General features: G+C 44.4%; 1 protein-coding gene across 11 annotated transcripts in view; it reads right to left on the reverse strand.

Moving 5' to 3' along the window:
* Nucleotides 1–8,098: 8,098 nt before the first annotated feature.
* The window catches only part of rapgef3 (Rap guanine nucleotide exchange factor (GEF) 3), a 47,064-nt gene continuing 31,989 nt past the window's right edge, over nucleotides 8,099–23,173 (reverse strand). For 7 of the 11 annotated variants that reach the window (XM_048241749.1, XM_048241743.1, XM_048241751.1 and 4 more), the window contains 25 exons: nucleotides 21,584–21,690; nucleotides 21,364–21,485; nucleotides 21,001–21,181; nucleotides 20,489–20,573; nucleotides 19,380–19,440; nucleotides 19,134–19,210; nucleotides 18,809–18,955; nucleotides 17,775–17,887; nucleotides 17,226–17,314; nucleotides 16,305–16,383; nucleotides 15,939–16,089; nucleotides 15,379–15,461; nucleotides 15,257–15,287; nucleotides 14,897–14,975; nucleotides 14,653–14,790; nucleotides 14,114–14,211; nucleotides 13,236–13,361; nucleotides 12,381–12,562; nucleotides 11,134–11,224; nucleotides 10,957–11,007; nucleotides 10,437–10,524; nucleotides 10,248–10,312; nucleotides 9,968–10,022; nucleotides 9,681–9,755; nucleotides 8,099–9,499 (listed from right to left, as the gene is read on the reverse strand). In XM_048241749.1, coding sequence (XP_048097706.1) covers nucleotides 9,381–9,499; nucleotides 9,681–9,755; nucleotides 9,968–10,022; nucleotides 10,248–10,312; nucleotides 10,437–10,524; nucleotides 10,957–11,007; nucleotides 11,134–11,224; nucleotides 12,381–12,562; nucleotides 13,236–13,361; nucleotides 14,114–14,211; nucleotides 14,653–14,790; nucleotides 14,897–14,975; nucleotides 15,257–15,287; nucleotides 15,379–15,461; nucleotides 15,939–16,089; nucleotides 16,305–16,383; nucleotides 17,226–17,314; nucleotides 17,775–17,887; nucleotides 18,809–18,955; nucleotides 19,134–19,210; nucleotides 19,380–19,440; nucleotides 20,489–20,573; nucleotides 21,001–21,181; nucleotides 21,364–21,485; nucleotides 21,584–21,690 — 2,493 coding nt within the window. In that variant the 3' untranslated portion in view covers nucleotides 8,099–9,380. The remainder of the gene's footprint in view (nucleotides 9,500–9,680; nucleotides 9,756–9,967; nucleotides 10,023–10,247; nucleotides 10,313–10,436; nucleotides 10,525–10,956; nucleotides 11,008–11,133; nucleotides 11,225–12,380; nucleotides 12,563–13,235; nucleotides 13,362–14,113; nucleotides 14,212–14,652; nucleotides 14,791–14,896; nucleotides 14,976–15,256; nucleotides 15,288–15,378; nucleotides 15,462–15,938; nucleotides 16,090–16,304; nucleotides 16,384–17,225; nucleotides 17,315–17,774; nucleotides 17,888–18,808; nucleotides 18,956–19,133; nucleotides 19,211–19,379; nucleotides 19,441–20,488; nucleotides 20,574–21,000; nucleotides 21,182–21,363; nucleotides 21,486–21,583; nucleotides 21,691–23,173) is intronic. The other 4 variants (XM_048241744.1, XM_048241747.1, XM_048241745.1 and 1 more) reach the window with 3 other exon arrangements.

Consider the following 23,173-nt stretch of genomic DNA (forward strand, 5'->3'; position numbering starts at 1 on the left):
AAAAAAGAATGAAAGAAAGAGAGGAAAAAAGTTAGTTACTCTCAAGTTCCTTGTCATGAAATTGTATTTACTTGGAAATGGAAAATTCAAAGACACTGTACCTTCAACTGGGTCCCAAGATGAAGTGGCAGGCGTTATAATAGACCCATCCAGCTCTGGGCAATGAGCTGGTTGCCTGTGTGGTGTTGACTCATCTAAAAAGAAAGTAAATATGAATATTGGTCAGTTAATTTATGGTAGGTTTCTTGCACATGACATTTGCAAAAGATAAACCTATGCTGTTACATTAAACAATCGCTAAAAGTCGACTGTACCAACTGAACTTTTTTTTGTTGTAAACAGCACAAGTGACTCATCACACAGAGGGAGGTGGCCATGGAGACGGAAATAAGAGATAAGAAGACTCACTTCATTTGTTCACATATGCAGGTGTATGATGCATTTAACAACTACAACTAACACCATTAATTTGTTCACATATGCAGGTGTATGATGCATTTAACAACTACAACTAACACCATCCATTTTTCCATAGCAATAAGGACAACCATTACCGCATGGCACAGCGAATGGACGCATTTGAGGAGAAGATGGATGAGCTGCTCATGCTCTTAAGGAGCTCCCAGTCACCTCCGATGACATGTTGCTGTCATCCTGCTCAACAGTCACTGAGCTACAGGGGAGGAGGAACAAAATGCCCTTCCTCCAGGACTTGGTCTCTGGGACCTAAGCGGGCAGAGAACATCACCAAAGACTCCACATATCCTGCACACACACTCTTTAACTTCCTCCCCTCTGGCAGGCGCTACAGATCCCTGCACACAAAAACAACCAGACACAAGAACAACTCTTTTTCCACTGCCGTCACTCTCCTGAACTGCGGATAACTGGAGTCATCCCCACTTTAGCCCTTCACCTTCACATTACATACTTTATCATTCCAAATGCGTCTTGCACACTACATTTGCACTATTACTTTGCACTCTACATCACACTCCATGTGTACTTGTATTGGTATTATGTCTTATTTGTATAGTTGTTTTTTATAATGTGTATATGCCACAATGTATATTGTTGTCTCTATTGTACAGTATGTCTGTTTATTTGTTGAATGTATAGAGCCAAAGTCAAATTCCTTGTGTTAGTATACTTGGCTAACATGGAGTCTGATTTTTAGACCTTTTATATTTTTTTGTATTTTGATTATTTTATATTAAAATTATAAATCCCATCAATTTTGCCAATTCCTGCGAATATATAATAATGCATTTCTGCTCGTGCAATTTAAAGTAGTTTAAAGTAATAATAAAAATTGGTATGCAAAGGTTGCAACGTTAGGGGAAGGTTCCCTAAAGGTTGCAATGGTTAGGAAACGTTAGGGCAGTGTTTCTTAACTGGTGGGTCGGGACCCAAAAAATAAATAAAAATGGTTAAAAATAAATAAAAAAATTGGCAATTTAAAATGCTGCCTTATCAGATCTAATGTTGGACCTTTATTTTGATAAACTTTATTCATAGCCTACATATCAGTCATTGCCATGGCATGGACATAGACAATGTTTATGTGACAAGTCATGTTAGACATTGTCATTTTAGTGGTAAACACAGTTTAGTGGCTGCTACTCTGAATATTTGAAGTACCCTACAGTAGGCTCGGATATGGATTCACTTAAACTGAGAACAAAATAGGACAGAAACCCCATTGTGTGGTGTGCAGTAGATGGCTGGCACATGAGAGCATGAAACCATCAAAACTAAAATGCCACATGGAAACAAGGCACCCCTGTCAAAGTCATACCTGTCGAGTACTTTGAAAGGTGACATCAAGAGTTGAAGACTTCACAAATGTAGGCTAATGCCAAATATCTGCATGTTCCAAACAAGTAGGCCTACAGGCACTTCGCTTGTCTTACTATGTAGCTCACCATATCCATTGGTTTGAACGCTAAAAACATATATATGGGTCGCGACTTTATGAACATGGGAAATTGTGGGTCCCAAAGCCAGACCACTTAAGAACCACTGCGTTAGGGGAAGGTTTCTAAAGGTTGCAACGGTTAGGGAACGTTAGGGGAAGGTTCTCTAAAGGTTGCAACGTTTAGATAACTTTAGGGGAACGTTATGGGGAACGTTTTATATAACCAAGAACTAACGTTCCCGGAATGTTAAGCAAACTTTCCATGGGAACCAAAACCTACTCAAAAACATTCAGGGAACTCTACTGTATAGTGGAGATTGCGACGACCAATATCATCATTGCATGTAACATGCTGCTGCATTTTTGACATTGTATAAGTACTGTGTATATATACTGTATGACCGCTGGTGGTATGCAGCCGGTGGCGTGCTACTTGTGGTCCGCCGTTGGACCACCATCTCTTTACATTTAACTTGTCATGAATATTAAGCAAAGTTATTTAAATTATATATGGAGTATAACTGAACAAATGAAAGATTTTAGACCAATAGTGGCAAAATATTGGGCAATTTGTCTGCAACCCACCAGTGGACCGCCAGCTATGCCCCCAGTGGACCAACAGTGGTCCATCAGCCTCTTGTTATCGGGATATAGCTTTACTTCAAACTGCTTTTCATTCTTCCATACATTTACAATGTCAAAATGCAGCAGCATGTTACATTCAAATGATGATATGGGCTTAAGAGTCTGGTACCAGGCTAGACAAATATAGCAATGCCCTGAAAGTTTCGTGGGGGGGGGGGGGTGCTACAGGAGTGCTGTGTGCATTACAAAAACAGAAACAAAAATGCTTGTTCTGCATATAGCCTTCAGCCTAATCCACACAATTTCTGCATCTTAATTAGCGACACTCTCCTCCAAAATTGAGATAACTTTACCCTGTTGGACAGGCTACAGTAGAATAGCCTACATTTTTCCTTCAGTTTTTCAAAGATTAAATGTGTTAGGCTAATAAGCTAGATAAAAGTAATTTTGCTTGTTATTGTTGATTCAGATGTTAGATAGGCTATGCATGGGAGGTGATCCACAAAAATGGTCGCCAACCCATCGATCGCAATCGACCTGTAGATCTTTATAACTTACTCAGTAGATCCCGAGAATAACAGGAAAAACTAGAATTGTGGTTCCGAGGAACTGCAAGAGTGGGTTTGATCAGGGGCATGGAACTCGGCCTTATCCAAGGATTCCAACGGTACCTCATTAATGAAAATCGGACATACGGGTCAAAAGTTACATGCACACACCTTCATATACACAGACAGCCCAGCCCAGCCCATTAGAGCTCTGCCAGATGGCTTAGAATTCTGCCGGGTGCAAGCTTAAACAATTAGAACTGTGATGTCATAATCGAAATTAGAATCCTGAAACATTCCGCCATTCCGCCATTTCAATGGGCCCAAAAAACGCCGAAAAACGGAAATAACGCGAAAACGACAAGGGCCAGCGACACGAAAGTAACAAGCTCCCTACACCGGTTCGGGCCTGAATTTTTGGAGTTTGAACCTGAAGCGTTGATAGCTCAAATGGTCTAGGAGCAGTAGTCGGTACAAAAAGTGGGTAAATAGGAAGAATAGGCTTCGCCATGCTGTGGTCTTGCTGGATCAAACCCACTAACAGGCCCGGAGTGGGTAATCAGGAGAAACGGGAGAATTCCCGGTGGGCCGCTTCACTTTTGGGCCGGTCGAGGGAAAAATATTGACATTTGCCACGTTAATCTATCTTCTCTTAGAGTTGGCTACACACGTTTGCATTCTATGCCTAACAACGCAGCCTCTGCATGGGTTGTTCTTCCCTCCCAAGAAGAGTTGGTTTGGTCCATATAGCCCGTCTTTTCTAAAAAGTTTTCTCAGATACCATAGCCGGGCCGGCCCTACCGTAGTGATAAGAGCCAGGGTGGATGGATGGTAGAAAGAGGCCATGAGGGACTGAAAAGGCCAGGTAAAAAAGACGAAAAATATTGGAGGAAAATGCTGCCAAATGTGCCAAGCAGATTTTTTTTGAAGAGGACAGACATAAGTGGCAACTGGTAAAGAGAGATAGCCATGATTATTAGCGGCGCAATTATTGGGCTAATACTGGATGTTGTAGCGTTGTCAACCTATTCGCAAGCAACATATTAAATTAATTAAAATATTATCCTTTTTGTATCATCCAATATGACGATTTATAGACTTTGCAAATATTATGCAAATATTGATAACAAAACTCAAGCCTGATCTGTGTATTCAGTAGCCTAGGCCTAAAAACAAAAGTAGTCTGAGCAGCAGATCAGCCAGTCCCCCCGCTGAAAATGAGCTGAACTGTTGCTTTATTTATCCAATTTCCACCACCACTAAAAAAGTGGGCCGGTCTTGGTCCTGAAACTCCCGGGCTGAACAGTGGCCCCACTCCGGCCCTGCCCACTAATAATAAGAAAACTTAAGAAGAACAATAGTGGTCTTGCTGGATCAAACCCACTAGTAAAAACAGTCACCAAATTCCTGCATGTTCGCCAATGTTTACAGGGCCTAAATTCAGCGCGGGATTGCGGGTAGGCCTATAGCGCATGATTTAGTCAAGACCCGCAACTCTAGCCATCATAATGCGAGAAATTCTCGCACACATTTTACAGCACTGTCTGATAACGTTAATCTAATAATGGAGCAGCGTGAATACGGGACCAGATGGACCAACTTCTGACTTGAACCGAACATAACCCCATGCAGACACACACACGAGCACAGCACCACTATGCAGGTGCGCTCTCTCTCTTACAACAGGACTTGTCCCCGCTGAAGTCAAATTATGCTAGGTGCTTCTACATCAGCTGCTACTGACAGAAAATGAAAACGAAAGTTTAGCGATCAGGAACTGTCGGGAATTTGTTCTCCATTTGAAGAAGGTAATCAGTACAGTATGTAAGTAAGTAAGTAAGTAAGTATATACTCTTTTGATCCCGTGAGGGAAATTTGGTCTCTGCATTTATCCCAATCTGTGAATTAGTGAAACACACTCAGCACACAGTGAACACACAGTGAGGTAAAGCACACACTAATCCCGACGCAGTGAGCTGCCTGCTACAGCGGCGCTTGGGTAGCAGTGAGGGGTTAGGTGCCTTGCTCAAGGGCACTTCAGCCATTCCTACTGGCCGGGGTTTGAACCGGCAACCCTCCGGTTACAAGTCCGAAGTGTGAAAGATCCTTCATACGTGATATGTGAAAGATCCTTCATACCAAAACAGCGATCAAACATTATCAAATGTATCATGACGTGTTGTCACAAACACTTACTCCAATTAGAAAATCAAAACCAAAATCATGTAAGTAAAGACTGTTAAGTGTTATCTCATTGACGTCTGTATAAGGGGGAGGAGGATATTTTTGACCTAAAACATTTGCCTAAATAAAATTGTAAGTATTTTGGCTTTGATTCTCTTTTCACGCTTCAAGGTAGATCTTGCCTTTGTTCAGGGCCGAGGTCAGGGATCTTGGGCAAGAGCGATGGGATGTCGGAGCAATGGGATGTCGGAGCAAAGGGTTTATTTTTTTTTCGAAACTAGGGGACATCGTATTACTGGGTTGTCGGGCCAAAGGGAATTTTTCGGATTATTGAGAGGTAGGACTAATGGAGCGTCGGAGAAATGGGCAGTCCCCGGAAGATTTGACAAATTGCATTCGACCTGTGGTGCGAAACATCCGCAATCGATATTATTACAAGCAATGTGCACACATTAGCAGGGCTGCTCATAACAGTAGGCTATCCACCTTAGCTTAAGGTGACCAGATTTCTGAGACAAAATCCGGGGACATTTTCAGTTGAGAAGCGTAAAACATGTAATGTTTTAATTTTTGTAAACTTAAAACGGGGACACTGTCCCAGGGGTGTCACTAGACCTGCACTAGTCCACAAGCACCCCTAGGGGGGTTCGGCTCCCCCGTACGAAAATTTGGTATATTTTAACGTTTAAATGCATCAATTTGGTGCACTTTTAAAAGAAATTCAGAGGTTAGACTTTATTATTCTTATCTATGGATGGAAATATTTGTGCTGTAGCCTAAATTTGCACTTCAGAATTTTATCCATGCACACACAGGTGGAATGGTTATAATATTGCAATAAGTTATTTTATTGCCCAACCACAAAGCATATTTTCTTCACAGTTTCAAAGTTCAGAAATGGTCCAAAATAGTATTGGCTACATTTCAGCACTAGGCTTACATTAAATTATATCCTAGTGGCCGTGTTGTTCAGATAGGCTAGTTAATCTAGCTATCTTGGTCATTGTAATACCTATCTTCTTTTTTTTTCAGGACAGTCTGTGCTATACCCATATCTGAGAATGTATGATGTAATAATATTTGTCTTATGTAGCCTAATAGGGCCTATGTGTTGTCAGTCTTATATCAAGAAAAAAATAACTCACGTCTCATGAATTTTTTTCTTTATATTTTTCTGTTAATGTCACTAGGAAGCATGCCAGTAGAAATATAGGCTATATTCATATTTGTTGATTGTCTGGAATCTGGCAATATGAGAACCATGGTGGGATAGGCATTCTCTGGCTAAACAATTTACAAAAATGTTTGTAGGCTACTGACATTTATAGTTTACATGAGAATAGGTCTACATTATAATTTTGGCCCAAAATTGGAGACCATGTAGAGATGTGTTGCAGTTTCAAAACCGGATTACTCAGGAACCGCTTGTTGTTGTAGGCCTACCGATGCTAGAGTTGCTACATAAGTTCATTGTTAATTTTCTCGCGAACCATTTATCACAGCAACTTGGCGCTAATGTCATTGGAAAGCTTAGATTCCGGCCGTTCACGTGATATCTGCGTATTATAGGATGTATGCTGTCTGTGTGACGAGTAGCCTACTCCGCAATTTTAGTTTCACCTGGATTTGAGCAGCTGGCACGTTCGTGATGACGTTAGTTTAATAAATCCCCTGCACAAGTGGTTTCATTTCAAAGATTCTACCGCGCTGCTACTCCACTAACCGACAGACCAGAAATATGGGCATTCTAGAACATCTCTGAGGTCTGAGCGCTTGCTTTGACCTATGTCTTTGACTAGCTTGAGACTGTGCGCGAAGGGTGCGCAACTGTACGTTTGGTCAGTGTTTTCTTTCTTTCTTTTATTCCAATTTCGGGTCTGTCAGTCACAGTGAAAACCGGGGACTTTTCCAGGGACAGCTCCAGCCGGGGACAGATCACCGAAATTCTCCGCTATTCTACCCACCTTAGCTATTCTAATCTACCCACCTTAGCTATTCTACCCACCTTAGCTATTCACACATTAGCAGGGCTGCTCATAACAGTACCCACCTTAGCTATTCACACATTAGCAGGGCTGCTCATAACAGTACCCACCTACCCACCTTAGCTATTCACACATTAGCAGGGCTGCTCATAACAGCAGGCTATCCACCTTAGCTATTCTACCCACCTTAGCTATTCACACATTAGCTTTTCTACCCACCTTAGCTATTCTAACCCACCTTAGCTATTCACACATTAGCAGGGCTGCTCAGTAGGCTATCCACCTTAGCTATTCTACCCACCTTAGCTATTCGTTGGACATGACCCACGTAGTACTTAAAGGCCTACCACCCTCAGCCCGTGTGTGTTACACCTAGGGTGGTCCTGAACTATTCATAAAATCCGGAAGAGGATGGAGGTGGATATGATGAATGTCCACCACCTCCTCTGAGTCAGTGGACAATGCGCTGGACAGTGGAATGTGGCATCCCACCCCCTCCTGAAACCCCCCCTGTATGGTGCCCCACTCGCCAGCCAGGAAGACGGTCTTAATTGCGGCCCGCTGACAGTCCATCAGTACGCAAACACACAGGCCTATAGTTTATCACTTAGTACACACACACACACACACAGGCCTATAGTTTATCACTTAGTACACACACACAGGCCTATAGTTTATCACTTAGTACACACAGGCCTATAGTTTATCACTTAGTACATACACACACACATAGGCCTATAGTTTATCATTTATCACTTAGTACACACACACACACACAGGCCTATAGTTTATCACTTATCACTTAGTACCTTTACTGTGTTTAATACCAAATGTTTCTGTTCTGGTTTTCTGTAATGTATAATCCATGACAACTCATATTGTTTTAAATTATTTATTTAGGAAAAAATAAAACTTCTGATACATTTAATATGAAATATGTTTCTCAAACATTTGACTGTAAAAACTACAAAACTGATTGTGCTCTGTGTTGATAGTTTCCATCCTCTCCAAAATGACCACAAGTCCTTGGTTACTATAGGCGTCGCAACCTTCAGACTCTAAATGGCGCACACAGTGGCCTCCAGCTGAATGGCCTCTAAGCGAAGCATGATAATATAAATACCTTCAGCGGCCACAACTAGCATTTTCAGCAGCCTGTCTACATTAGCGTGAAATTCTCGCATGCTGCGCATGCTTACGTTTGCCTCTATACGTCCTCTAGAGGGAGCTGTAGGTCAGTGGTCCCTCTATACGGCCTCTACAGGGAGCTGTAGGTCAGGCATCAGTGGCCCCTCTATACGTCCTCTAGAGGGAGCTGTAGGTCAGTGGCCCCTCTATACGGCCTCTAGAGGGAGCTGTAGGTCAGGCATCAGTGGTCCCTCTATATGGCCACTAGAGGGAGCTGTAGGTCAGTGGTCCCTCTATACGGCTACTAGAGGGAGCTGTAGGTCAGTGGCCCCTCTATACGGCCACTAGAGGGAGCTGTAGGCATCAGTGATCAGTGGTCCCTCTATACGGCCACTAGAGGGAGCTGTAGGCATCAGTGGTCCCTCTATACAGCCACTAGAGGGAGCTGTAGGCCAGGCATCAGTGATCAGTGGTCCCCTCTTTATGGCCTCTAGAGGGAGCTGTAGGCCAGGCAGTGGTGGGAAAGCTCAGACACCTACAGCTGACCTACATCTGGTGCACACATTATATCACTTAAACCCCATATGAACTTATACAGTTAAATAGCAATGTTCTTTTCAAAAAGTTGTTCTTTTCTTTATCATTGAAGTGAACTGCCTATTCTTTCCAATCATGTGTCAATCGCATATCTCATTTAGAACTGACAAGCAAATCATGTATGAGTGAGCACTGTCTGGAGGTTGTGGAGATAGTGGCGGGTTCATTTGGGAGGCGTGAACAATCCCTTTAACGAGTTCTATGGCTGTACGATGCTGTAATTAGCTTGATCCAGTGGAGCAGGACAGCACTGATGGGCCTCTATGGTGATGATACAGGACAGCACTGATGGGCCTCTATGGTGATGATACAGGACAGCACTGATTGGCCTCTATGGTGATGATACAGGACAGTCTGCCCTGTGCTTTTGATTTGTTGTCATGGAATGTCAGCGTTCGATGTCCCTGGACATCTGCGTTAGTGTCTTCTGGTTGGTTAGCGCTCGATGTCCCTGGACATCTGCGTCAGCTTCCTCTGGTTGTCGATGACTTTGAGGTTCTGGACGTAGTAACGGACATTGCTGGAGCTGCGCAAGGTGAGTGACTGGTCAGAATCTGGACGGAACAGAGGAACGGAACAGAGGCGGTCAGACAGGGGAACGGAACAGAGGCGGTCAGACAAGGGAACGGAACAGAGGCGGTCAGACAGGGTAAAGGAGCAGAGGCGGTCAGACAGGGTAAAGGAGCATGACATAGTTGTGTTCTATATCCACTGCCATTCCCAGTAATAACTTACAGGTGGACAGACGAATGGCTGGAGTGTCCAGGAACATCCGCTCCGTCAGACCCTTCTGTGGTGATGATGGAACTGCTGTGGAAAGACGTAAAATAGGTTGTGTGTGCAGGTCTGTCATTGGTGAGGTGTGTGTGCAGGTCGGTCATCGGTGAGGTGTGTGTGCAGGTCGGTCATCGGTGAGGTGAGGTGTGTGTGTGCAGCTCTGTCATCGGTGAGGTCAGGAGACTGTACGGGGCTCAATGCTGAAAATGCTGACCATGTACTGGGTGAGGTGCAGTGGTGCTTACAGTAAGGTTGGTCCCTGCAGTCGGTCACTATTTTCATGGTCCTGGCGATCATGCGCTATAGAGATGAAGAGAGAGATGTGGACACAACAGCTTTGTTTACAGAGGCTTGTGCTGTCAAACATCCAATATGACTGACACTCAGAACAGCTTTGTTTACAGAGGCTTGTGCTGTCAAACATCCAATATGACTGACATTCAGAACAGCTTTGTTTACAGAGGCTTGTGCTGTCAAACATCCAATATGACTGACATTCAGAACTGGCTCTTCTGGTCAACTCACCATCTTCTCAAAGTTGACCAGAGTGCTGGTGTAGTTCTTATTTCCCTCGTGGATGAACGTCATGTCTGTTGTTGACCACAGGTAAACAGATACCAGTATGTGTGTTAGCAAAGCAGTATTGCTCACCAAAAGGATATCGGTTACGTGGGTTAAACTGCACTGGTTCAGCGTAAGCGGTGCCGCTGTTACCTTTCAATATGAGAGGCATAAAGGGGATATAAGGAGAGCTCAGCTTGGCCACTGCTAGCCGGTACGCGCGGTGGTTCCTGGCAGGATCCTGAACATTAAAAACATCCTCTTTATATTACAGTTGTCATTTTAGAATTCAAAACATACTCTTTATATTACAGTTGTCATTTTAGAATTCAAAACATACTCTTAATATTACAGTTGTCATTTTAGAATTAAAAACATCCTCTTTATATTACAGTTGTCATTTTAGAATTCAAAACATACTCTTTATATTACAGTTGTCATTTTAGAATTAAAAACATCCTCTTAATATTACAATTGTCATTTTAGAATACAAAACAAGAAGTATTACACAGACCACAATTAAAACTGTTCAAAATCACCATGTCAATGGATATTTAGTGTAATGAAAGAAGTTCAGCACAACCTCGGCCCACAGCCCAAATATTGTGTCCCAACTGGTGTTGAATGAGATACTACATCTAATTCCCTCCACACCATATTTGTGGAAACTCACCAGCATTCTCTCGTATGTAGTGAAGATCCTCCTCGTCTTGTTTGGTACCCTCTGACAATGTGCAAATTCAGAGGAAATTGTGAGTGTCTGTTTTTTGGTAATTTGTCAATAAAACCAAATCTGAATCTGAACATCTGCTACCCTCCTCACCTCCCACCTAACCCTAACCCTCCTCACCTCCCAGGTCTTGTAGAGACGGGTGACCGCACTGTTGGTCAGGCCAAACATCACAGCATAAAACGAGTTGAGATTCTTTTGTTCCTTCAGGCTGAAAAAAACAAACACAAATCCATGTCAAATAGACAATATAGCCAACGGAAAAGATCTAAAGACCAAAGAGTTAAGAATTCTAATGTATAGACCTTTAAAATGTTTCTAATGTATAGACCTTAGAATGTTTCTAATGTATAGACCTTAAAATGTTTCTAATGTATAGACCTTAGAATGTTTCTAATGTATAGACCTTTGTACAACTAGGTCAGACTCTGACCACACTCTTGTTTGGACAAGATCTTACCACCCAGCTGAATATGACCCAGCTGAATATATTGCTGTGTGTGTGTCTCATGGATGTTTGCGATGGGATTTTACAAAAGGCCTGGGAAGTGTGTCAGTGTGCCTACGGCTGAGTCTCTGTGACGCATTCTCTCTCTCTCGCACACACACACACACACACACACACACACACACACACACAAATCCAAACACACGAGAGCCATCTGAATGAACTTCAGTGATATAGCTTAATTTGCCAACTGTGTGACTATACTGACTGAATCTGATGACGTTCATTCCGGTGTTCCCTAACAGAGCTTTACAAGGCTTCCATTCATGATGTGACAGATTGTGTGATTTATTCTGTTGTCATTGTTCCTTGAGATATCATTAAGTTAACAGAACCTTACCTTCACTTTTAAGTCATTCTGAAGTGTTACACAAACAACATTACAGTTTGCCAGCAGTACAGTCATGATGATTTGTTGGTCAGGGGAAAAAAATATGTACTTTGCTATACTCACACAATGTATGTGCTATGCGTATGTATGTGCTATGCTATACTCATATAATGTATGTACGTGCTAATTATATACTCACACAATGTATGTGCTATGCTATACTCACACGATGTATGCATGTGCCATGCTATTCTCATACAATGTATGTGCGTGCTAATGATATACTCACACAATGTATGTATGTGCTAATGCTATCGGCTACTCATATGATGTATGTATGTGCTAATGCTATCGGCTACTCATATGATGTATGTGCTAATGCTATCGGCTACTCATATGATGTATGTGCTATGCTATCGGCTACTCATATGATGTATGTATGTGCTATGCTATCGGCTACTCATATAATGTATGTGCTAATGCTATCGGCTACTCATATGATGTATGTATGTGCTTTGCTATGCTCACACGATGGCAATCTTGATGAACTTCTTGAGCAGAGTGGCCCGCTTGGCCTGGTCCACACACAGGCACAGCTCTGTCACCACCCAGAACTGCACCTCGTTGAAGCGACACATGAAGCGCTCCAGGTTGGCTGTGGTGGTGTTGGGGAATTTCTCCCTCCCGAACACGTAGTAGAGCAGCTCCGTCTGGGAGTAGGAAGAGGAGGAGGAGGAGGAGGAGAAGAAGGAGTAGACAGGAGACAGGACGGGGGGGAACATGAAGTTCACACAAAAGGCCATAAGGGATGTTAACACATGTGGTGGGTGCTATAAGCTTTCATAGTCCCCAGATGTTGCTATAAGCTTTCATAGTCCCCAGATGTTGCTATGAGCTTTCATAGTCCCAGATGTGGTGGGTGCTATACGCTTTCATAGTCCCCAGTGAAAACATCAAATAGAACATCCTCTAGTTTATAACACAACGTACTTATGACCATGGCAACCCCTTTGCGTGTTTGAGTGAACTTTTGAGTTATCCAATCAGAGTACAGAAGAACACTGTGGTGTTTCAAAATGTTTGATGTACGTGACAAGCTAACACATTTTGTGAGTCTCATGGATGTCTCTTATGTCATATGTTGTGGAGCGACACTTGTCACCTGGTTTAGACTGGCTAGCCCGGTTCTGTGCTACAAGACGCATCCTTTATCAGATGCTGCATGCTACAAACATAATTAGTCACTGACATTCCACAGTGACATCCACATTCCTCTGGTCCCCTTCATATGCCCCCATACGTCACGCTCTGGTCCCCTTCATATTGACCTCCTCTCAAATCCCTCATGTTGACTCAAGCGTCCAGCTCGTGCTGAGTCCTCACCTCATGCATGGTGCTGAACAGCTCCCAGTCGTAGCTGTTGAGTTGGACAGCAATGTCCTTAGAGCACATCTGCTCCAACGGCTCCATAGTGTTCAGCTCCGGGCCCAGCTGCTCCCTTAGGGGTGTCTGAGAGAAACACACACACACACACACACACACACATCACACACACACACACACACACACACATCACACACACACACACACACACACACACACACACACACACACACACACACACACACACACAGATCACACCACACACACACAGATCACACCACACACACACACACACACACACACATCACACACACACACACACACACACACACACACACACACACACATCACACACACACAGATCACACCACACACACACAGATCACACCACACACACACACACACACACACATCACACACATGCTCTTGTCTAAGTCATTCATAGCTGGTTCTACAGATGCTCCTGTCCAAGTAATTCATAGCTGGTTCTACAGATGCTCTTGTCTAAGTCATTCATAGCTGGTTCTAAAACCTTATAGATGCTCTTGTCTAAGTTATTCATAGCTGGTTCTAACGCCTTACAGATGGTCATTCATAGCTGGTTCTAAAGCCTTACAGATGGTCATTCATAGCTGGTTCTAAAGCCTTACAGATAGTCATTCATAGCTGGTTCTAACACCTTAACACATCACGCTCCCAAAGCCAAGATGCCAGTACTGAATCATCACAGTAAGTTTAGGCTTCTGCCACGTCTGTGGTTAGTGGCACGGCTGGGACTGTTCCATGCAGTGAAGAACACTGAGATAAACAGGGCCCTTGTCCTGTGAACACAGACGACGTGCAGACAAGAAAAGTGTTCCGATTCCGAGCGCACTCACCAGCTCGTCCACCTGGTTGGCTGAGCAGAGGAACAGTCTCTCGTTCAGGCCCAGAGAGGTGGACACAGCCCGGGCCTCCAGCTTGAGCTCCTCCCTATCTGAGACAGGACAGAGAGAGGACACACACACACAGGCACTTCAACATCGAGCAGCTCTCTCCCTCAGCATTAACACATCAGCATCAGACCCAGGAGAGAGCACACACACAGGCACTTCAACACCCAGCAGCTCTCTCATTAACACATCAGGCCAGGTGCACTCAATACCACTGACACAATGAGATCATGTCTCCTATGCTGTGAATTTGAGGTGAAAAGCACAATGCATGCATGACTCAAACCCATGACACACGACTGAAACACCTTTAAAGACTTTCCTGTTGAGGCTGCTAATTAAACCCATGACACACAACTGAAACACCTTTAAAGACTTTCCTGTTGAGGCTGAAACACCTTTAAAGACTTTCCTGTTGAGGCTGAAACACCTTTAAAGACTTTCCTGTTGAGGCTGCTAATCTGACAGTGCACTCCGTCTGTTACCTCCTGAAGAGTTCATTTTGACAAGTACGTAATCTCCACTTGAACTGGTCATGGCCTCCACGATGTCCAGCACAGACGAGTTCACGGGCAGCATCAGGCACACAAACGTGTGGTCAGGCCGGAAGACTTCATGCAAGACTGTGCAGGAAGACCATGAAACGACAACAGCCTCAATGAATAAGTTACTAATTTTGCAGCTGTGTATGTTATGATGATATAATGAATGATGTAATGGAATACTGACCTTTGTCATTGACCTTGATGGGCTGGCATTTTCCCGCTGGGTTGTCGTAGCCAAGGAACCAGTCAAGTTCATTGTGTTGCTAAAAATGGATGTCAAACAAAGAAATGTCAGTTCATATTTAGACAAATTCCAGTAAAAGCAATCAATTATTCTAAAAGTGTACTCAGCTAATTGCACAGACAGACTTGGTTGCAACAGCACCAGGCATTTCCCCCAGACAACTTAGAGAAAGTACTGTACTGTTTACTTTTCCACTCAGCGTGGTGTTTATCAGGCCGGGTCATAAAAGCCTGCGGGCCTGTGTGTGTGTTCTCACAGCAGCGCTCCCATGACTGACCCCCACCTATAGGGCGCACTCACCTTAAGCGAAGGCTGATGGCCATTGTCCAGCCTGGGGGAAAAAAGGCAACTAATTAGTTAACTAGTTACTAATTACGATCTCTAGCTGATGTGCAGGTGCACGTGTGTTGCTTCTAACTCACATTTTCTTCCTCCTCTCCTTGAGCTGTTCCCTGAGCAGCGCGTAGAGGCGCGAGTCCCCCAGCACCTCCTTCCGCAGGCTCTGCTTTCACAAGACACAAACGCGTAGGCGTGCCCATTAGAATAAAGGATTTTTACACTTGATCAGTGTGCATCGGATTCTTTGCCTGCCTCAGAATCTACATATCTTACATACAGAACAGTCACATTTTGCCTTATAAGTTCTGTTGTCCGCACTCGAAGAGCACCTGATCTTTTCAAATACTCTTTTGACCCAGCGCGGCACTCGGCCTCTCCTCACTTCGGATGCGGAGATCTGTGTGAGGCTTTGCAGGCCTCTGAGTGGAACATTAACAAGAGGCCAGCACTCTTTTCCTTAATCGCCTTTGATTACCTTATCTCAGGTGCACATTGCCAGAGGCGTCAAGAGAAGCCCATTATGTGGAGAAATGAAGCCTTTACAATCTTACCCCTTCCTGTCTCAACCGCCATCACAATCGCTAATTTATATTATAAGAATATTATAATCGCTAATTTAGACGATCAACATGTCAGGAGTTACCTCCAGGAAGTCCACCACTGGAGGGTTGTCCTTCAGCGATAGCCCATATAAGGAGACCCACTGGACGACCAGCTTGACGATCTTCTGCTTGGTGTTCAGGGCATAGGCTGCCTTCTCCAGCTCCGAGCCCTCCGACGGCTCAGCGTGGTAAGTGATGCTGTTGTTAAGGAAACGAGACTTTGGACACAGTCCAGAAACACATCAAACCTTGTAGTCATGAGGGCATATAGAACTGACCAGACCAGACGAACACTGAATGATCGTAATGTTAATAGTAGTGTAGTCTGCTCTCTTAAACATGGTAACCCTAATATTACTGAAAGGAGATATAGTCCCCATGCAGTGCTTATTCTGGTGGAAGGATATTGGTTCAGCAGGGCAGTGCACAGCTGTCCTGAGGGCATGAAGACCTGGTGGGTGAGCAGGAAGTCACTTACAGACGCATCTGTGGGCAAAGCACACACAAGTTCAACAACACACACATGCACACACACAGAAGTTCAACAACACACACATGCACACACACAGAAGTTCAAGAACACACACATGCACACACACACAAGTTCAAGAACACACACATACACACACAAGTTCAACAACACACACATGCACACACAAGTTCAACAACACACACATGCACACACACACAAGTTCAACAACATACACATGCACACACACACACACACAAGTTCAACAACACACACATGCACACACACACGTTTAACAACACACACATGGACACACACACTTTCCCTGACAACAACACACACATGGACACACACACACAAGTTCAACAACACAAACATGCACACACAAGTTCAACAACACACACATGCACACACACACAAGTTCAACAACACACACATGCACACACAAGTTTAACAGCACACACACATGCACACACACACACAAGTTTAACAGCACACCTCCTGCTCCTCCAGGCCACATGTAGGGCATTTGCCCTTTGTAATGAGCAGGCCTGTTCCTCGCTAGGGCATTTGCCCTTTGTAATGAGCAGGCCTGTTCCTCTCTAGGGCATTTGCCCTTTGTAATGAGCAGGCCTGTTCCTCGCTAGGTGTTCTGACCCTCACCAGCGTGTCCACAGTGTGGTTCCCACAGGTGGACAAAAGCAGGACAGATGACCAGCTTAAGTATGAATGAGCCCTTTCTCTCACTTAAGGGACTATTATCATGCGTCACTGACATCTTGTCACTGAGCCAAGAGCACTACAAAATGGCATTATCGCTATGGCGATGGCTGGAGTTGGGAAAGAACTGCTGCACTACCTATTTGGTCACTCCCGTTTGTGTCTAGCTTAATTGTGTCAAGCAAATGTTCCAGAATCTTCTCTGGAGTTCCTGACATCACCGTGTACCTGAAAGAGAAAGAGAAAGAGAGAGAAAGAGAGAGAGAGAGAGAGAGAGAGTTGGTTAGAGAGAGAGAGAGAGAGAGAGAGAGAGAGAGAGAGAGAGTTGGTTATGAGAGAGAGAGAGAGAGAGAGAGAGAGAGACAGAGAGTTGGTTATGAGAGAGAGAGAGAGAGAGAGAGAGAGAGAGAGAGAGAGTTAGAGAGACAGAGAGTTGGTTTGGTTAGAGAGAGAGAGAGAGAGAGAGAGAGAGAGAGAGAGAGAGAGAGAGAGTTGGTTATGAGAGAGAGAGAGAGAGAGAGAGAGAGAGAGAGAGAGTTGGTTATGATATATTACTGAAGTCTGAACTTCGAAAGTCAAACATGGCAGGTGATTCCCAGAACTGTTTGTTTGCTCTCTTCTGTTTGAGCATATTTACAGCTCAGCTTCACAGGGCCAAACTCAGGCCGAGCTCTGATTGGCTGCGTACTTGCTGCTGCTTGCTGCTCCTCCCTGATTGGCCGACTCCTGTTCAGAGCTTTTTTCAAGCACCAGGACGGCTTTCCCATGTTCTTCCAGACGCACAGTGTTGGCCTCCACATCCTACAACACATCAATCAACATGTGCACAGTGTTGGCCTCCACATCCTACAACACATCAATCAACATGAACACAGTGGTAACCTCCACATCCTAAAACACATCAATCAACATGTGCACAGTGTTGGCCTCCACATCCTACAAAACATCAATCAACATGTGCACAGTGTTGGCCTCCACATCCTACAAAACATCAATCAACATGTGCAGAGTGTTGGCCTCCACATCCTACAAAACATCAATCAACATGTGCAGAGTGTTGGCCTCCACATCCTAAAACACATCAATCAACATGTGCAGAGTGTTGGCCTCCACATCCTAAAACACATCAATCAACATGTGCACAGTGTTGGCCTCCACATCCTACAAAACATCAATCAACATGTGCAGAGTGTTGGCCTCCACATCCTAAAACACATCAATCAACATGTGCAGAGTGTTGGCCTCCACATCCTACAACACATCAGTCAACAGGACATTTACACAGTGTTGACCTCCACATCCTACAAAACATCAATCAACATGTGCAGAGTGTTGGCCTCCACATCCTAAAACACATCAATCATCAGGACATGCACATGGCTAAATACACATCTACACATAAACACACATAGTGTCTAGAGCAGACTGCTCATCTACCTAATACCTACACGCTTGTTTATCTGTATAAGCACACAAATAAACAATATAATAATAATTAATAAATAATAAATAATATATAACTAAATATAAATAACTAATGTAACATACATTAGGGCAGCAGCATTATTTCTTAAGCAGTCAAACAGATTGACAGGGATCATACTCCAATAATATTGGGCCTGAAGGCGTATATATTCATATATATGGTCCTGGCCCGTAAAATAAAGCCCATCTTTGTCTGCTCTGACCGGTCTTCTGTAGCCTGTCACTGTCACTGCTTACTTTGACGATGCGTATGAAGTCTTGCTTGTCCACTCTGAGAAAGTGGCAGTTGTCTTCACGCATAATGATTGTGGCAGCTCGGGGTGCATCATTGAGCAGGGCCAACTGCCCAAAGTCCTCTCCCTCATGCAGTGTGGTCACCAGACCCTACAGAAATAAACACACACACACACACACACACAAACACACACACACACACGCTGGAATGTTTACTCCTCACTCTGAGCGAGTGCATTGTTAAATGACCTATTTGTTGTCCTTTTTTGCAGGGCTATTTAAAACGCCTGGCCTGGGAGGTCATCCTGTGAGTGGGAAATGGATTTACCTTGCCGTGCGTGATGACATTAACAGAGCCCTTCCAGATGATGTACCAGGAAGTCCCTTTGTCACCCTGGCTGAACACTGGAAGACAAAGATCCCCCTGCCCCTTTACATTCCACTAACATTTACGTATGTTTTTAACAACTATGTATAAAAGTGTGTGTATGTACAGTGTGTGTGTGTGTGTGTGTGTGTGTGTGTATTACGCTGACTACAGAGGCTAAAATGTCAGTGCGGTGTTCACACTCACAGACTGTGCCCGCTTTGGTGTGAGATTCGAATGCCAACACAGCCGCCAACTCCTTCCGCACCTATGACAACAGACAGTACAGAACACACACTATGACAACAGACAGTACAGAACACACACTATGACAACAGACAGGACAGATCACATATGAGGACAACAGACAGGACAGATTTGGCAGCGCTAAAATTACCTGTGCTATTTCTTCACACCATTGTTCCCCCTGGACAACACTGTTCCCCCTGGCCCTGGCCTCTCTGCTTCAGCTTCAGATGGGCATCAGCTCCATTCTGTCCCTCTTACCTCCTCCTCCATAAAATCTTCATCTGGTTGTGAAGCGCTCTCCACAGGTAGACCTTGCTGAACAATCTTTAACTTGTTCTTGTCATTGCTTGTGGCTGCTGGGTCCCCCTGTGCTCTCTAACTGTCCACTCAGCTATCTAGCATTGCTAACTATCTACTCCGCTAGCATTGCTAACTAACTGTCCACTCCACTAGCATTGCTAACTATCCCCTCGCTAGCATTGCTAACTATCCCTTTGCTAGCATTGCTAACTATCCCCTCGCTAGCATTGCTAACTATCAAATCTGCTAGCATTGCCACTGCATCTCCTGTCACAGCCCTGCTCTGTCCAGTGTTCATTGGGGATCTGGGACACAGTGCTTTACAAGTTCCTAATTCCAGAGCTGCAAACCCTCACGCATTTGATTGGTGTAAGAGTGCGTGGAGCCAATCAAATGAATGAATCTCACTCTCAATGTGTGAGAGTTGCCAGCTCAGCTAATTCCTTGACCTTGATTAGTTGTGACTTGGCAATACATGGCTGAATAATGCCTGTGCCTGACCTTAGCAACGTAAGACTACTTTTTGAATGAGCAGGATATGAGCTGACCTAACACAGCTCTTTAAGAGCCCTTAAGAGCTCAAAAGCAAGCCACAGTGCATGTATCAGTACTGCGATCCTCTCAGTCACCACATTACCTTACAGCTCAAGGGAGCTCAGGGATGGAGGGGGAGATGAGATGAGTCAGTGCTGAGATGTACGAGACTGTGGTGTGTGTTTGTGTGTGTGTGTGTATGTGGTATCCCCTTGGAAGAGGATCTCACTCACTGAGGTGGAGAGGTGGGCCGCGGCCTTGATGTGCATCAACTCCTCATAAATCACCTCCAGATCCTCCGCACTCCTCTGGTTTGGCCTGCAACACACACAAACACACAGAGAGAGACAGAGAGAGAGACAGAGAGAGAGATCATGTCTCATATGGCTGTGGTAGTGTAGTGTCTCATCCTATGTGTGTAGGTCAAGGGGACAGACTGACATGGTATGCTACAGTGGGCAGGACATATCTGCACTGGCTGAAATGAAAGCAAAATTGGTCAGGTTTGTTGTTTCCAGTAACATAAAAATGCTAAAAATCCTCTTGGGTACATTTATATGTATATATATCTAACCCAATAAATCCTCTTGGGTACATTTACATGCTTCCCAAAAATGCCCCCTTTTTCGGTGTTTGAGTGGGCCAGCACATATTGCTTGGTGTGCCTGCCAAAACCCTTTTCGTTGTCACCACTGCAATGGTAATTGGTATGTAGAGACATATTTGCTCGTTAAAATGGACTCACGGTTTGCGCAGAATCATTGTGAGGAGAGCGTCAGGGCCCATCTGGACCAATAGGGAGAGGCTCTCCTGAAGCTCCTCCTCCCGGGAGTCCTTCTCATCCCCTGACTGGCCGACGTCAAACTCCATGTCAATGAAGCGGTAGAACTGAGTGTCTCTGTCCTGAAAGTTCAGCTCTTGCTTCACTACAACATTGAAAAGAAAGTTTTATTCCAGAAATAATCCAATACAATGTTTGACACAATCTGCTATCAAAGTTGTCTGTCTTTGCTGCAAAGCAAGGTCTATTGGTAGTTCTTTGCCTCTGTGAGCCTTTATGTTCCCAGAATTAGAGATTTATTCCGATTCAGCTGTGGAGCACATTTACCATGAATTAGGATGCCTTCGTCCACCAGGACTTGCCACATGCCAACCGCCTGGCTTCGTAACTGGGAGCAGTCTTGTAACTTAATCAGCCAATCAACCAACTCCTTCCCGCTACAGCACTGCCTGTGGAGGAAACAAATGGGAAAGGACTGGATATCATGTGATTTGGAAGCCGCCAGTCAACGGAATCGCAGAGAGATAATGTGCACGTGTACACTTACCTGTATGTTTTTAAGTGATGCTTTCGATCCCTGATCAAACCTGGATTGCGTTCAATTAGTGCACTGTACACAGCTTTAGCAGCTTTCATGATCCTCTCTGATAGAAACTGAGAGAAGAAGAGAGGAGTGAGCAGGAGTGACACCAGTACATTAACACACAGACATCAACACACAGACATTAACACACAGACATCAAGACACAGACATTAACACACAGACATCAACACACAGACATAAACACACAGACATTAACACACAGGCATCAACACACAGACATTAACACACAGACATTAACACACATGCATTAACACACAGACATTAACACACAGACATCAACACACAGACATTAACACACAGGCATCAACACACAGAACACACAGACATTAACACACAGACATCATTAACACACAGACATCAACACACAGACATTAACACACATACATCAACACACAGACATAAACACACAGACATTAACACAAAAACATCAACACACAGACATTAACTCACAGACATTAACACACATGCATCAACACACAGACATTAACACACAGGAATCAACACACAGACATCAACACACAGACATTAACACACAAGCATCAACACACAGACATTAACACACAGACATTAACACACATGCATCAACACACAGACATTAACACACAGGCATCAACACACAGACATCAACACACAGACATTAACACACATGCATCAACACACATACATTAACACACAGGCATCAACACACAGACATCAACACACATACATCAACACACAGGAATCAACACACAGACATCAACACACAGGCATCAACACACAGACATTAACACACAGGCATCATGGAGGGAAATGAAATAGGGCACAGGGCATCATGGAGGGAAATGACATAGGGCACAGGGCATCATGGAGGGAAATGACATAGGGCACAGGCATCATGGAGGGAAATGAAATAGGGAACAGGGCATCATGGAGGGAAATGACATAGGGCACAGGGCATCATGGAGGGAAATGACATAGGGCACAGGGCATCATGGAGGGAAATGACATAGGGCACAGGGCAGAGGGCACAGGGCACAGGGCAGAGGGTAGAGTGCACAGGGCAGAGGGCAGAGGGCACAGGGCAGAGGGCACAGGGCAGAGGGCAGAGGGCACAGGGCACAGGGCAGAGGGCACAGGGCACAGGGCACAGGGCACAGGGCACAGGGCACAGGGCAAACCAGTGACTGGAACAAGCCTTTCCTTTTGAGCCCTCTGTAGAGAGCAAATCAAACGCAATAACAGAATAACAGACCCAATGAGGCACGAGCTGCTTGGGAACGATGAGTGGAGCCCATTGGCTGAGCTTACAGTAGATTAGATTAGTGAGGAGCAAGATGAAGAAAGCAATTCCATGTGCAAAACAACAGTGTGTGTGGCTATGTGTGTATGACAATAGTGTGTATGGCTCTGTGTGCAGAACAACAGTGTGTGCGGTTAAGTATGTATGACAACAGTGTGTGCGGTTAAGTGTGTATGACAACAGTGTGTGTGGTTATGTGTGTATGACAACAGTGTGTGCGGTTAAGTGTGTATGACAACAGTGTGTGTGACTGT

Source organism: Alosa alosa, chromosome 4 (assembly GCF_017589495.1).
Source record: "Alosa alosa isolate M-15738 ecotype Scorff River chromosome 4, AALO_Geno_1.1, whole genome shotgun sequence".
NCBI classification, from domain to species: domain Eukaryota; kingdom Metazoa; phylum Chordata; class Actinopteri; order Clupeiformes; family Clupeidae; genus Alosa; species Alosa alosa.